This window comes from Lepidochelys kempii, chromosome 1, assembly GCF_965140265.1.
Source record: "Lepidochelys kempii isolate rLepKem1 chromosome 1, rLepKem1.hap2, whole genome shotgun sequence".
NCBI lineage: Eukaryota > Metazoa > Chordata > Testudines > Cheloniidae > Lepidochelys > Lepidochelys kempii.
The window spans coordinates 214,355,094-214,371,287 of record NC_133256.1 but is presented as its reverse complement, the minus strand read 5'-3'; the positions used below and the strand labels follow the sequence as shown (position 1 = coordinate 214,371,287).

At 48.0% G+C, this 16,194-nt stretch overlaps 1 protein-coding gene across 1 annotated transcript in view; it reads right to left on the bottom strand.

The window, feature by feature from the left end:
* LOC140898840 (antigen WC1.1-like) overlaps nucleotides 1-6,426 on the bottom strand; it is a 56,186-nt gene extending 49,760 nt beyond the window's left edge. Inside the window, 1 exon segment of the mRNA XM_073313332.1 lies at nucleotides 6,363-6,426. Within this exon segment, the coding sequence (XP_073169433.1) occupies nucleotides 6,363-6,426 (64 nt within the window).
* Between the last annotated feature and the right edge of the window lie 9,768 nt (nucleotides 6,427-16,194).

Sequence of the window (16,194 nt, the reverse complement as noted above, 5' to 3'; positions counted from 1 at the left end):
TTATTGGGCACTTACTGAGAATAGACCAACTGCTTCACTAAAACCTACTCAGAATCAAACAAGTATACAGCCAATATTCATAACTTCAAATACAAAAATGATACATGCATACAAATAGGATGAATAGATTCAGTAGATCATAACCTTTACAGAGATATGTTACATGGCATATGTAGCATAAAACACATTCTAGTGATGTCATATATACATTTATAAGTATATTTCCATAAAGTCTTATGGGGGGCACCGTCACAGCCGCCATCTCCCTACAGTATGACAGCATACAGGATACAGAGGGACTTAGACAAATTGGAGGATTGGGCCAAAAGAAATCTGATGAGGTTCAACAAGGACAAGTGCAGAGTCCTGCACTTAGCACAGAAGAATCCAATGCACCGCTACAGACTAGGGACTGAATTGCTCGGTAGCAGTTCCGCAGAAAAGGCCCTAGGGATTACAGTAGACGAGAAGCTGGATATGAGTCAGCAGTGTGCCCTTGTTGCCAAGATGGCCAATGGCATTTTGGGATGTATACGTAGGGGCATAGCGAGCAGATCGAGGGATGTGATTGTTTCCCTCTATTCAACATTGGTGAGGCCTCATCTGGAGCACTGTGTCCAGTTTTGGGCCCCACACTACAAGAAGGATGTAGAAAAATTGGAAAGAGTCCAGCGGAGGGCAACAAAAAATGATTAGGGGACTGGAACACATGACTTATGAGGAGAGGCTGAGGGAACTGGGATTGTTTAGACTACGGAAGAGAAGAATGAGGGGGGATTTGATAGCTGCTTTCAACTACCTGAAAGGAGGTTCCAAAGAGGATGGCTCTAGACTGTTCTCAGTGGTAGCTGATGACAGAACAAGGAGTAATGGTCTCAAGTTGCAGTGGGGGAGGTTTAGGTCGGATATTAGGAAAAACTTTTTCACTAGGAGGGTGGTGAAACACTGGAATGCGTTACCTAGGGAGATGGTGGAATCTCCTTCCTTAGAAGTTTTTAAGGTCAGGCTTGACAAAGCCCTGTCTGGGATGACTTTGTTGGGGATTGGTCCTGCTTTGAGCAGGGGGTTGGACTAGATGACCTCCTGAGGTCTCTTCCAACCCTGATATTGTATGATTCTATGAGGGAATGAGGCCGCCCTGAGTAAAGCTGGCTGCCACTTCTCACTTAAAGCCCACTGGGAACACGGCTGTCTCTGTGTGGCTGAGGGGGTTGGAGAGGACCCAGGGACCGTGGTGGGCAGCAGAGACCCTGTGAAAGGAGGATGGGGAGAGTGAGGGGAGCAGGGCATTGGGGAGACAGGAGGCAGATTCAAGGGTTGCAAGGGAATGGGGTAAAGACAATAAGTCAGCCGGAGGGAGCGGTGGGGAGGGGGTTCTGGAGGAAGGGGAGGAAAGAGGGTGGGGAAGGGAGAGTGTCTGGAGCAGGGAGGCAGAAGGGACAGAAGGGAGGAAGGTCTGGAAAGGGGCATAGGAAGGGGCAGGAGCGAGGAGGTGGGACTGGACTGGGGGGCAGGAAGGAGGTTGGAAAGCAGGGGCAGGAGGGAGAAGTGGGGAGGGGATGGGTGTCTGCATTGGGAGTTAACAGGGAGGCAGGACAGAGTGAGAAGGGAGGGGAGGGGACAGGGATCTGAAATTGGGGCAGGATGGAGGAGTAGAGATGGAGCACAGGGTGGTCTGGAGTGGGGAGCAGGGAGCATGGGGCTGGAGTGGGTTATTGAGCAGGGGGAAGGAGGGAGGGGAGGAGAAGGGGGTTTAGAAAAGGGAGTCTGCATGGCGAGAGGAAGGGGTCTGGAGTGGGGGACAGGAGTGAGAAGTGAGGAGGGGATGAGGAATCAGGGGCAGAGAGGAGAAAGGGGGCAAAAGGAGGCATTGGGGAGAAGAGGGGGGTTTATAAGGGGGGAAAGAGGAGGGAGGGGTGGGGAAGGGTGAACTTCTGGGGGAAGGAGGGAGGGGGTTTGAAGCAGGGCTGCAAGAGGGTGAGGAGGGGAGGGGTGTGGAGTAGAGGATGGGAGGGAGCCTGGAGCAGGGGCACATGAGGGAGGATTGGGGAGGATGGAGGAGTGGGGAGTCTGGTGCCAGTGGACAGGAGGTAGGGGAGGGGTTGTGGGGAAGGGGGACAGGAGGTAGTATTGGGGAGGGGAACGGAGTCTGGAATAGGCAGGGGATGGGGTTAGGAGTGGGAGGGGGCAGGAGCAAAGGGGACACAGGCAGGAGAGGGGAGGGGTCTCTAGAATGGGGGCAGTGCTTCCCGGTCTCAGGTGGAGAAGTTGCAGGGGCAGTGTGGGGTGGAGGAAGTCAGGGAAGTGTTGCTGTTTGCAAAAGGCTAAACCAAACCTGTCGTGTTACAATGACATAATTTATGTGAAGGGTTAATGTCAGATCAGAGTGAAGGTCTCCAGTATCTCTGTCTGTAACTCACCCCTGAACAGTAACAGAAGTTGTGTGTGTGAGCGTGAACTACGCTGCATGAATTAGCTCAGTAGCTGTCAAGCTATTTCCCAGCCAGCCCTTCGTCTGTCAGAGGAACTGAACCAGGAGGGAGAGCGAAGGCAGTGCTGGGCAATGGACGGCAGTTCCCGTCTCAGGGGTGAGGGGAGGGTAAGCGCAGTCTCCAGCTGAGCAGCCAGGGAGAGTCGTGCAGTTCGGGTGCACTAAAGGGTGACTTTTCAGCCTGCGATTCTCACCCCAACGCTGGCAGAGGAGTGGGGGGCGGTTCCAACGTCCAAAGACAGATGGAAAAATGAGACTGGATTTTTTTTTAACCTCACAACTTTTGTTCTGTGGAGCTTGGCATGACAGCCTGGTGCTCCCTGCCAGAGCTTCCTCTCCCCACCTGCCCCACACATTTCCCTCTTCCACTGGTCTCTTCCCACCCACCTCCCCTGGGCTCTTCCTCCTCCTCTTCTCCCCTTTCTACCTGGCCTCTCTGGCCTGCATGTACATGCTGCTCCTTCCCCACATGAGCAGCAGACTCTGCCCCCACTCCCTGCAAGCTGCTTTCCTCCCAGTTGCTCTGAGTTCCACTCCCTGCCCCCAGTTGTCTCTAGAGTTGTTTGTATCTGTAGGGGTTGTGGAGAGGCAAAGCTGGCTGCTGGAAGAGAGGCATTTAACAAGGAATGAGAGGAGGGGCCACTGCCTGCCACACAATCCTGGGATATTGGCTGGGAGAACTGGTCCACAGGACAGGGTGTGAAGAGCTAGGACTGTCCCTGAGACTGGGAGCAAGTCCAGGCATCATTACAATGCCCAGGAGTTACAGCTACATGCAGAGTTCCACTGTGAGCCCTGGAACAGGCTGGTTGCAGCGGTGGATGGCTGAGCCAGGGACACCGTGTTTATGGAGCCTCCACGGAGCTCAGAGAACAGTGCAGTTCACACCAGTACGTGGCCAGACCATCCTGCTCCTTCAATGCCAAGCAAATAGAAAATGCTCACTTTACTGCAATCCACAGGGCTGTTTATTCAGGTACAGCTCACTTCCGTGCAGTCCCACAGGGAACCCATGGGGCCTGGTCTGCACTAAGAAAAATAGGGACTTTTTTTCAACGGAGTTAACTCCGTGATGTTCACTTGTGGCAGGACCCAAGGCTGCAGCACTGCTCTAGCTAAGTGCACACACAGTTCTGTTTCCCTGCACCCAGTAGAAACTAACAAGAGCTGTCAGTTTCCTTGCTCAGAAATCCCCCAGCCTGCCCCTCCAGTGAGCTCCAACAGGCTTTGTTTCCTTTCTGCTTCCAAAATCCCAGTCACAACTCCTTCTACTGGCTTCTCCCCACAACAGACACAGTCTAAGACCAGTATCCTAGCCCCTGCTTTGGCAACAGTGGAAACCCCTGGCTTAGCTCTGCCCTGCCCATGTGCCCAGTGCCTTTGGCAGTTGCCCCCACTGTCTGCAGCTGTTTTTACGACATAAAGGATCTTGATTGCTCCGTCTGTTGAGCCTAAAAGAGAGTTCTCGTCCTGCCATTGGCTTTCATTCATTGTCTTAGGATCAAAGATTCCCCGATGGCAGCCATCAGCACCTTTCTGGATAACAATCACATTTACATACTGCACCTACCATATACTGGCTACACCTCTGTAGCCCAACTTGGAATAATGACCCCACCCAGCACTCTGAATATTGGGGAAGTTCAGATCTGGGTCTGGGAGTGAAACCTGCCACTTTGGCCCACCCCTGATATTTTCTCATTTGTTTGCCTGGACACCACATCATTTTACAAATTTGCTTTCCCGCACAATGTAAAGAGGTCAATGATTGTGAAACACAATCTTCTGGCAAAGACTGACCTGGCCTCTGCTCAGGGAGGAGGATTCGGGCACTGAGGGAAAGGGAAAGCTACATGGTGCTATCTCCTATGTTGTATACCACCCCCCCACACATACCACTGTGTCTGTGTTCATGTGAAGAAAACTCAAGTTTCCCATAGAAAATAAAAAATATCAAAGGGATGATACACATTTCCTCAGCAATCCAACTAAAATGCATTGAGCTGAACATGTGCTTGGCATCACTATATGACACTATCCCACAATCGTGCAGTAATTTATCCCGCACGTGGTAGTAACTGTCCATCCCCTGCAATGTCAGTCTGATCAGCAGAAGTCACCACAGAATTCCATGCTTTCCGGTCATACACAGCTGTGTCATGGGCTCTAATCCCAGCACATTATATAGGAACTTCTTGGGAATCTGAAATATAAACGCCAAGTAACCTGCTAGAGGGTTGGTTTTGTCAGGATTTTCTGGGTACCAGCCCCCTACTCACCGCAGTTACTGAGCTGTCTGTGAAATATACATCAGGGCAGGTTTTTCTCAAAGATAATAATTGAGACTGACCTTGCTGATTATCAAGGTCAGGGTCAGTTTCTCAGGCTGGCGCAGCAGCACATCGGGTTCCCATGAACCAGCTACTGCTGAGCAGTTCACTGCCCTGCCAGACACATGGATCATTCTTGTGCTGCTAACACCAGCCCAGCAGGTTCCAATCACTGCATTATTTGAATCATATCTGGGTCCCACATTCAATTTGAATCCTATTGCTGATCAGTTTTGGATTCTTTGGGCCAGATTCACTCCCTAAGACGCACCAGCACATGCTGATGTACCTCATGATCTGCTCCCCCCTCCCCCATTGCTGTTAAGTCTTCCTGGAGCTGGGACACAGCTTGGCAAAGAGCCTGCAGCCCCCTCTGTGCTGGAGGAATGAGAGCAGCCCTGAAACTGGGCAGGGGCGGCCTTAAGGGAATGAAACCAACGTGGCCGTGAGAGGCCCTGATGCGGCACCTCTGCCATGCAGCTTGTGCTGGTCGGGCTTCTCTAGTCTCCAACTAGGATTCAAAGCTTCTCTGCTCCAGCAGAAATCCTGGGGGAGGGAGGCAGGGCTCCTGCAGGATAAATCTTCCTGCTGGCAGAGCTTCCGATACCCCCCTGGGAACAGGGCATTGCACACTGCACCCCAACACATGTACACCCCCCTTCTCTGGGAGGAATCAGCTCTGGGTTTATTTGAATAAATCCTGCTCACTTCAAAATTGCAAAACTTCTTCTGGCTTCAGTGAGCGTATGGGGGAGTGAGGAGACAGGACTTGGCCCTTGGAACTGTTGGATTCTGGACAAAGACTGTTGGCACCTGGACAACATTGATAACACACTCAAATCCCATTAGCATGAAGTGACCATTTCAACAGGAACTCAGCTAGCCAGATACCTACAGAAACTCCTTCCCACCCCTTTCTCATTATGTGATGCACAGCCTGGGTCCTTCCCACCCCCAACCCCCAAACGAGTGTCTTTTGCAGTGTGCCCAGAAGGTCAACAAATTTCGGCTATTTTGGCCCAAACAGGATAACAAGTTTCAGAGTCCTGGAGGCCTCACAGAGAACACCCTGCCAGCCACCCCCCTCCTTTATAAAAAGGGGGAACCAGCTCAGGTGTCCCTGCTAACCATAGCTGTATCCGTATGGAGAGAGGTGATCTCTCAGGGAGGCTGGTCCCAGATCATTCAGGACTTTATAAATCATCACCAACACTTTAACCTCCACCCAGAGATGGGCAGCCAGTGCAGATCCTACAGCACGGCTGTAACATACTCCCAGCATGATGCCCTGCTCAATGTGTTGCTGCCATTTTCATCAGCTTCATTCTCTGAATGGTTTTAAGGTGCAGCCCCACATTAGGCTCATTTGAATAGTCCAATCTCAAGGTAACAAAAGCCTCGATAACAATGGCAAGATCCAATCCCGAAAGGAAAAGTCACAAGCTCCTAGATGGGCACCAATGGTAAAAACCTGACTGTAAAAGTTACCACCCTCATTCCAGTTAACCCAGCTCCCCTGGTGAAGCACAGAGGAGACTTACCTGCTGTGTCCTGAAATGAGAGGAGAAGAAGCCACAGCACCGGAGTGGAGAGATGTCCCTTCATTGCCAGCCTGACCTGCTGTCCCCCCACTCACTGCACTGGCTGCACCTAAGCACCTGCCAGGGCTCCACTGTGTCTGACAAGTGACAACAAAGCAGTGGAAGGGAAATATATAGATTCAGAGGCTGGCATCAGCTGCGGGAAGGAACCAATAGCAAACCCATCTGCCTTTTTAGTTATTATCAGTGGTTTTATCTGTGACTTTATGCAGCTAAAACATCCAATAAAACTCGAAAGCAACAAACATCACCATATATGAGTGATGAGCCCCCTCCTGATGTCAGGTTTATCACAGCCTCAGATCATCGGGTAACCCCCAATCTCCGGAGCCGGAAGGAAAAGTTCTGCACAAACTGTAGCCGTGCTGTTTCTCACCCTGATAGATTCTATATCATATTAAACATGAACTGGGAGACATTCGAGGCAGGTTATTTTATAAACTAGGAAAGAAATCTCTTGTGCCAAAGGTGATCATTACAAGACCAATTCCCAGTACAGGACATGCCCAATTACAGATAAGGACAACTCACTAGAACCAGGTTGTGTCGCTCAGATCAGCTTTATAGGAGAAGAATTACTCAGCAGCATCTGAAATATTGACAGTTCTTCTACTAATAGGCCTTGGGGCAGGGGGGAAAGTGGGCCGGTACAACATACCAGTAAAAAGTGGCTGCTGGTATTGGCCTGTACGCAGATGACTTTAAAGCACTGCCAGGGCAGCGCTTTAACATCATTGCCCCCCAACCCAGGCTGCCAAAGGGGGGCACAAAAGGGGCAGCTGCCCCGGGGCCAGCAATTTACAATTTAAATCACTGACGGAGCCCCGGGCAGCACAGGCCAGGGAGCGCGGATGGGCTGGCTTGGGGAGGCTGACCTCCAGCCCCACCCCTTCTGCCCACGGCCCCGCCCTTTCCAGGGGCCCAGAGTCAGGCCCCTGTACCGGTAAGGGCTTTATGTTACTTTCATCCTGGCCTTGGGGTTTCCTGTCTGGACCATGATTCGTAGTGGTAGAGGCAGAGCATAGGGCTTCCTGAGTAGGCCATGACCCTCTCTTGCAGTAGCAGGAGGTCCTGCACACACCATGCCCATTGGTGTTATCAGCAGCAGGATAGATAGTAGGACAGCATCAGTGCTATCAGCAGCACTTCGAAACAAGTGTACTTGATTCATGGGACACAGACAATTCAAGGAACAGGCACAAGGGAAGGGAAGAGCACAGAATAATGACTGGCTGGCACCACACCTACCTCCTGCTCTTCCTCAAGAGAACTGCTATAAATACTTGGATTAAGGGAAACGTCTTTAACTTTTTACCTTTGCATTTTCTCCCATGCTGCCCTATCTGTATGGAGAAAACTCCCTCAGAAATTCTGTGGAACCAACACCTGATCCTCCTTCGAATCCCTCCTTGAGACTCCGCTCTGTTGTGATTCCAGAAAAACACTCGACAGTGAGTGACTCGCTTGGCAGATGAGGAGGTGTGGCTGTGCCTTTTCCCCATCCTTCCCTCTCCTTATTTTTTCTAAACTCCCTGCCCCAATCATGCCATTCCTCCTCACTCTGCCCTCCAACTATTTAAACAAACAGTTATGACAAAACAGGAAATATCAGCAAAGTAGTAGAAGGGTCCTACTGTCAATCAAACGTTAGCCCAGCCCCTTAACCCCTTAAGCCCTGCTCACCTGTCACCGAAAGTCCCACCCATGGGGTATTACTTCTGGGGTCAAGCTGGACACATGAACAGAAGCCAGGTGTCTCATGTGACCCCTCTAAGAACTCCTCCCACTGCCCTCTACCAATCAGGATGGGTTTTGCCCTGGTAGGACTGCACCAAGAGGTGATTTGACCAATCGGGGGGAGTTCCAGAGGGGGTTGACCCATCCAGAAGTGGGTTGTGTGACCCCTCTAACATCTTCTCCCACCGCCCTCTACCAATCAGGATGGGTTTCAGCTGCTGGGGGGAACCACCCTCGAGAGGATATTTGACCTATCGGGGGAACTCTGGGGCAGGGTGACCCATCTGGAAGTGGTTTGTGTGACACCTCTAGAAACTCCCCCCGCCACCCTCTACCAATTGGGATGGGTTTTGTCCACAGAGGACTGCCCTGAGAACAGATTTGATCAAAATAGGGCAGGTTCTGGGGCAGAATGAACTGCCCAGAAGAGGGTCATGTGACCTCTCTAAGACCGCCTCCCACCACCCTCTGCCAATCAGAGTGCAGCACCACCGCCCCATAAGTCCCAGCACTGGGCAGAAGAGGCCATCTCTTACTAAGAACACGTGTTGTAGAAATCGTGGAAATGCTGACAGGAAACATGGACTCCTTCACCACCCCCATGAAAACTTTGGACTTTCTTTTAGGCCCGACGGCCTTCGACCATCCACAGAGAAAGTGCTACATCAACGAGAATTCTGAGGAGGAGGAGGGAACAGTCAAGGGGAGCCCTTTGGTCCAGCCATTGATGGATATGCCGGAACCTGACCCCGAAACCCAGCTGCTCATGAGACACCCCGATAAGTGTGCTGGCCTCTCGTCGTCCACCCCCCGGAGGTGGAAGGCAAATGCAGCTCGGGTGAGTCACCCGCAGACAAGGTGAACGGAAAAGATGTCGCTCAGGTAAATGAACAATTTAGATGTGTGTGTGTGGGCGTGGGTGTGTGTGTGTGTGTGTGTGTAATGGGGTTAGGAACTGGGCTTGTGTAAATCTAAAAACAAGCAGTGGGAACTTACACTTGTTTCTTTTCTGAAAATCTCTCAACAGCTAGAGGATGCCTTTCTCAAGTCCCTGGAGGCCCTGGACAGCGTTGCATCAAACAGCAAAGACGAACCAGGCCCGCCTTGTTTTTGTTCAATACCGACACAAATTGTTGAAGAGGACTCGGAGGATGACAGCTATGAGGAGTTTAAGAGGAGGCTTGGCATGGAACTAACTGAGCCAATGCCACGTCATGAGCGTAAAAAGTCATACTTTTATTGTACACATTGCAGTTTATGCTGTCCTTAATCACTGTCTTAGGGAAAGATTTTCAAAGATTGTGAGAGCTGTGTCATAGATGCACGAGGCCAGCGGCACCATGACTGTGTAGCCTGGATTTCAATGGATATAAACTGCAAGCTCCGGGGCTTGTGTGCTGAGCTGTGTTTGGAAAGCTTCTTAAACACTGTTATTGCCATAGGTGATGCTATGCAATGTCTGTGCTGAACTCAAGAATATTTAGTGCAAGGGGTGACCTTGATAAATGCTGTGCAATTCAGTGGAGACCCTGAAGTGTTTAAAGAAAATGACCAAACCGGAAGATGCCTGCTTATAGCGTTATATTGACCATCTGGTCTGCACAAAAAGTTACAGAACCCTGCTTAAGAAATCTAAAAGGATTAGGTTAGAGAATGGTGAGGGGACAAACATGCCATATAAAACTTGGTCGCTGTAAATAAAAAAAAAATCTATTGAAAAGGGCTTTGTGACTATCTGTGTTTCTGTTAGAAGGTCTCTGCGGCCCTTGAGTGAGCTAATAGTTTTAATGGAGCATCTTGGTTTGTTTTCAAGGAGCTGTATGTCTTTTAAATAACAAAAATAGTTTGTGAGAACCTAGCTCTTGTGTCTTTGTGTAAAAGAGACCCATTTACAGCAAAAAGCTGAAATGTATGTTGTAGAATCTTGTGAGGGGGGGACACACCCTAAAAGTGCGTTTACTGTTGTAGGCGCAGCAGTGATCTGTATGCTCTGTATGGCTATGCTATGTATAACCTGTTTGCTCAAAAGGTCTGTTACACTCCCCGCGGCCCCTTTGTCTCCTCTCCCTCTTCGAATACCCGTGAAGTGGCTTTCCCACTCCCTGTCCCTCCTGGAATGCTTGTGGGATGAATGGGCTGGGTGAACAGCTGGAAGTTCAGAAGAGCTCCCAGGTAGACAAGGAGTCTGGGACTCTAATTAGGCAGCGCTCACACACCCAATGCATGGACACTGCATGGACACTGCCTGAGGCGGAGTGTGACCAACCAGACTTGACCAAGTCATGTCTAGTCGCAGGCCATGAGGAGCAGGTCCTTAAAAGGGGAAGGGCCCATGTGCTCAGGAGTGCACTCACAAGCTTGGACCTCCCGTGAAGGCCCTTCACCCAGACTGCCTGGCCAGTGGTTCCCCGTGTTGCGTTCCATCGTGCCTCGGGAAGACTTACCTTCATCGCACCGTCCATCGCTGCACTGTGGGACACTTACCTTGAAGGATCCTGACATCTCCAGTGCCGTGCCTGTCCTGTGAGCGTGAGTATGCGGGTGTAAGTGTGACACCCCACCCCCCATCCCTTCTTTTGAGCTTAGCTGTCAGTATAATAAACGTGCTGCTTTCTGCTAAACTCTGGTGGGTCATTAGTTCTCCCTAAGCTTACTAGCTGGCTCAATTTTGGGTAATATTTACAATTTAAAAAAAAACAGGGATGGTTCAGACATGTGTTTGAGTACAAAAGAGCTGACCCACCCTGTTGAACTGAACGGTTTTAACCACTCCCCTGCTGAATAGACAGGGTGACTGAGATTACCCACCCATGTTGCCAACAGAGTTAATCATATTAGTGATCAGTAATTAAATTTGATGGGTGTACACCCACAGTAAGGGAGGGGGGTGGGTGAGGATGGTGAGCTATGATTAATATGAAATGAAATAAAACCTCAGGAGTTTGCAGATTCTATTGGACAGTTTAAATATATCTCCAGGAGTTGGTTGAATGCTATTGGACAGTTTAAATATAACCCAGGAGTTAGAGTGACCCATAGCGTTCAACTTTCTAGCAACTCAAAGTCATTAAAATAATATAGTCACAAAAATAAACAAGGGTCTAACCCAAAACTGAAATGTTTCAAGCATTCACAAACCTCCACCATCCTTTAGAACAAGCATTTGTGCTAAAGACAATCAAACATTTAAAAGCTCTAGGTATTTGTAGGGTGCTTACTATGGTTGTGATACACCCATTTTATTTCAGAAACAACCTCCAAACTTTAAGCACAAAAGAAACGTGTTTAAAAAACAAACAAGCCCGAAGACATTCATTGATATCTGTAAGGGGTCCCACACTTGGGAATGGGGTACAGTAACATTAAGGATTGTTGTATATGGTGATTTACTGTTTTTTTCATTGAAACAGAAAAATGTATTTTAACTAAAAGAAAAAAAAATAGCCAAAAGCAGCCCAGTTGTGCAGAGAACTTAATTCCCCCACACCAGATCACAAAAGGGAATATTAGGGGCGGGGGGCCTAAAGTCCTTAAGTATCTGTTAATTCAGAGTTGTGATCGAATCAACCTGCTAACTGCAGACTTTTGAAGTCTGTTTGAAACAAACAGTTAGGATGGTATAAAAACCTCAGTTTTTTTGAGACTGTCCTTTTTCAACAGAAACTATCTTGAATTGAATTGCTACTGGACTGCAAGAGGAGGTATGCTCCCTGTTTTTTACTCTGGAAATATATATTATATGTAAGCAGGGTCAGAATGAGCTCTACCCTGACATCTAGTGATGAGCTGTGGAAAAGGACTTCAGGTGCCGATCTCCTTTGCATGGGCACACCCACCCTGCCTAGCACGATGGACTGCCTGCCCAAATGGTCACTATGGCTGCTGTGGGATCCCCAATCTTTTTGTTATTGGGGCAGGAGTAATAGAGGGTTGTTATCCTGGTTATGTGAATCAAGAACAGTAGAACTGTACTTGGCATTTTATGATGGAGGGACGCACCCTCAAGTAAGCAGTACTCATTAGGCAAGGGACATGGGTTCTAAAATTCAGTGAATTGAGAGGCAGGCAGTGTGGGCACTTTTTGAGGTCCTGAAACAGTACTCTGACTCCTTTCTTCTCCCTTCACTGTGTAAGAACAGAGCTAATTTTAAAAAGAACAGGAGTTTTTTTCTTTTTGGGGCTACAGACTAACATGGCTGCTACTCAGAGCTAATTTTGATTCTATTAGGAGTCTTGTTACATGTTGCAGAGCTGAAATCACTGATACCTAGGTCTAAGCTTGAGACCTACTTTGGGCTAGTGGTCCACCAGCACTGAGGCCCCCCTACTACTAGCTAAACTCACTAAGAGCTGAAGTTACTAGGAGCTGAGAGCTGTGTTAAGGTGGGGGACTGAAGACAAGTTGGAGAGTGGTTAGCAGCATGGCTAGCGGATAGCAGGGCGGCTGGTGGAGAGGCACACAGAGAAGAGTGGACAGCTGGATGGCTGGAGGAGAGGAGCGCAAAGCGGATAGCAGGGCAGCTGGCGGAGAGGAGTGGACAGCAGCAGAGAGGTGCAGCTGGTGGTGAAGACTGCAGCAGGACCCCATGGAGAGGTATGGCACGCTGCCATCGACCCGAGCAGCGGAGCATGTAAGATGCCCCCCATACCTCCCTCCACTTGCACCCAGGCTGGGAGGTAAACTCTGCAGATGAACTTCTGAACTCTGGAGGCTGCACTGACCAAGGACAGAAACTGTGGGTGGGGTGACTTTTGGGTTGCTGGACTTAAGACCCTGAGGGGAAAAGGACACTGCCAAACATACTTGGGGGTGGGTCTTTTGCTCATAGTTTGTGGTATGAATCCTGTTTGTGGTGTTTCCCCAACATAATGCCACATTGTTTCCCTCCTTTATTAAAAGGCTTTTGCTACATTCAGACTCTGTGCTTGCGAGAGGGGAAGTATTGCCTCTGAGAGGTGCACCGGGTGGGTGGTATGTAATTGTCCCTGGGTGGGGGCTCGAGCCGGTTTTGCATCGTGTTATTGAAACAGAACCCCTAGATACTGAACCTGGCCCTTGTTGCTGCCAAATCAGCTGGGCAGAAGGGCTACATATATAATGTCACTCTTTGGCCATGCTGTCCTTACTAAATAATGGTACCTATCTTAATTGCAGTGTGATCTGTTTAGCATAGAACCAGTAACTTTAAGCTGATTTCACCACCAAGACAAGGTGGTAAAAGCCAAAAAACATTTTTAACGAAAGTTGTGCTTAATGCTGTTAAATTAAAAAACTTCAGGTATTACACAGATTGTATAGGGGTTTGATGCATTTCAGGAATGATACGAACTAAAATTTTTGCTTGTTCTTTAACCCAAAGGCCCAAACACACATAGGGAAAAACAGAACAACCATGCGGTAGAAACCCTTCATCCTGTGGTAGAAGGTAATTTTCTGCAATTGGCTTTTAAATGCATGTGGGTTTATTGAAAAGTATTTTGTTGCAAACTGTTGGATTTAAACTGCTGGGGTTTTATGGCTGCAAGCTGATGGTACGGTGTGTTTCAAACTAACAAAGTGTTTTTCTGTGCAAAATGGTTTTTAAAAGCAGTTTGGTTTTTATTCTGCAAAAAAACTGAGATTTTTTAAAATGGGGTTGTTTGTCTTCTTAAAAGAGTTGGCTTTAATTTTAAATTGTTAGCGATTCAGGGACCTAAGCTAGAGATAAGTGTGGGTGTTTAAAAAGGTATTTGGTTTGGTGTCTTAAACTGCTGGGTGTGTGTGTGTGTCTGAGTTTGTGCAAAACTTCGGTGGGTTTCTTTTTTTAAAAAAGTATATGGCTGCAAAGTATTGGTTTGGTGTGTTTCAAACTAACAGGAGTTTCTGGAAAAAATGTGTTAAAATGGATTTTTAAAATTGGTTTTTTAAGCAGTTTGTTTTTTATTCTGCAAAATGAGATGTGCTTTTAAAAATGTTTGTAGGTTCTCTTGGGTTTTTTTAAGTGGTAGAAATAAACTCAAAACCTGTGTTTGTTGTACAGCCAGAAATGGATTATTTTGTTTTAAAGCAATGACTTTTTAAATAGAAAAACACCCTAATGAGTATTTTATTTTTTAAGTTTCAAGACAGTTTCATGTGTTTTATAATAATCATGTCTGCTCTACAGTATGGTGAAAACATGAGAGATTCTTAGACCAGAGGGTAAACAAGCTCAAAAGAAAAAGGAAAGAGACAGATGAAAAGGAAAATTCACCAGCATCAGTGACTGATGGATGGATGAAGCCCGGTAAATATAGTTTGCTTATTGGTTTGGTTGTTTTATGAGGTTGTGTATTTTAAGTAAATACACAGGGGTGGGTGAGAAAGATGGTAAAGTTAAGTTTTGTAAAATGTTTTTCCCCCTAATCAGGCATGTGCAGCTCTCCTGACAATGCTGTAGTCAGAGCTAGAGGGACACCTCCAGCAGAACTACCAGAGAACCAGGAATCTGCTTTGAGACCTTTACCAACGCCAACACAAAACAGCACGAGAGTGCAGATGAAGCATCAGGGCAGTCCAAACCTCATATACATCAAACCCAAGGACAAAACAAAAGACCTGGGTAAAAACCAACCACGCAAACACAGTTCCAGTTCCTCAGTGGTCACCATCACACTAAGCCCTCAGAAAACTGTGAGCGAAAGTGCCCACATTCACAAACATGGAGCACATGCTCTAGGGGTTGTGAATAAAAAACCAAGGACTGACAAACCAGTCTCCCAGCACCATGAGATCATCACAGCTCCCCCATTTTCTAGTATTTGGGAAAAGTCTGATGCTTCATTCAGAAAACTGATGGACGCTGTATCCTCAGGGGTTCTAAAAGAAGGGAGGGCTGGAAACTACATCAAAAATCCAAAAGCTCTTGGGGGTGACTTTTTGAAAAATACTTCAATTTTTCCAAAGGGTGGCTCTGAGCAGGCCTGACTATTCATGGAAAGGGGCTTGGGTAAAAGGGGCACTCTCAAGGGTACACATCAGCTAAGGTGTAAACAAAATGGGGGGCAGCGCTTGGGGGATAAACAGATGGCTGCCAAAACATTCCAGGCAAGGGTCACTGTAAAAATTTTAAAAAGGTTAAAGAGGTAATGAGGAAAAAAACAAAACAAAGAGATGCCCCCTACTGGAGGCTCTCAGACTGGCTTGTCTGGACATGGGGAGGCGGAATCTGACCTGCGGGGTGGTGGTGACTCTCACACAGAGTCTGATTTAGAAAATTCCCCAGAAGGCTCTCTAGATGTGTCCCAGTCTCCTCCTGATGACCCTTATGGAGGCCCCTGGGAATCTGACTGTCAAATAGCATGTGATGTTTAAGATGCCATTGATGATCCCATAGAGGAACCCCCAAGTAACCCTGAAAATGCAGAGGTGTATATGGAGAGTGAGACATTGGCAACGTTAATGACCTAGATTTGGAAGGGGTCGGTGTATTGTGAAGAATTTTGTTCTGTCAATCTTGAGCGAATAAATTCTGCTCTGCAGGTTGTTGAAGCCATACACAGGGGGATACAGTTAGTTCTCGATGACGTTAATGGTAGGGTAGGCCCGGATGATTATGTTTAGTTACGTTTAGAGAGCCGTAATTTAACTAACCCTTTGTTTTCAGTCAGAACTAGGGATCAGCTGTCTGCTGAGGATTTCTTCAATCAGACCTCAAAGCTGCTACAGAGCAATCGAGAGTTGCATGTCGATGGGACGTTGCGTCTTGTTGTGACAGTTGTAAAAACAGGGGTGTGGGCGGTCGTAGAGTTTTAAATTCTATCCTCAGTACTCAAATCGTCCATAAAAAGAGACAATGTTTAGTAGACCTGACTTACACCAGTACCAACCTGCGTTTTGCGGTTGGGCTCTTGGCCGTCACGTCCGACCGTAAACCTACGGAAGCGGAATTGTTAGCAGGGGCAAGAAAGTTGCATGAGAAACTGTGGCAGTCAGATCAAAAAAAGGTTCTGCTCAGTGACGTAGCAACGTTTGAACAGCATTTAGGAGTCAACATACAAGTGGTGCTTTATGCGG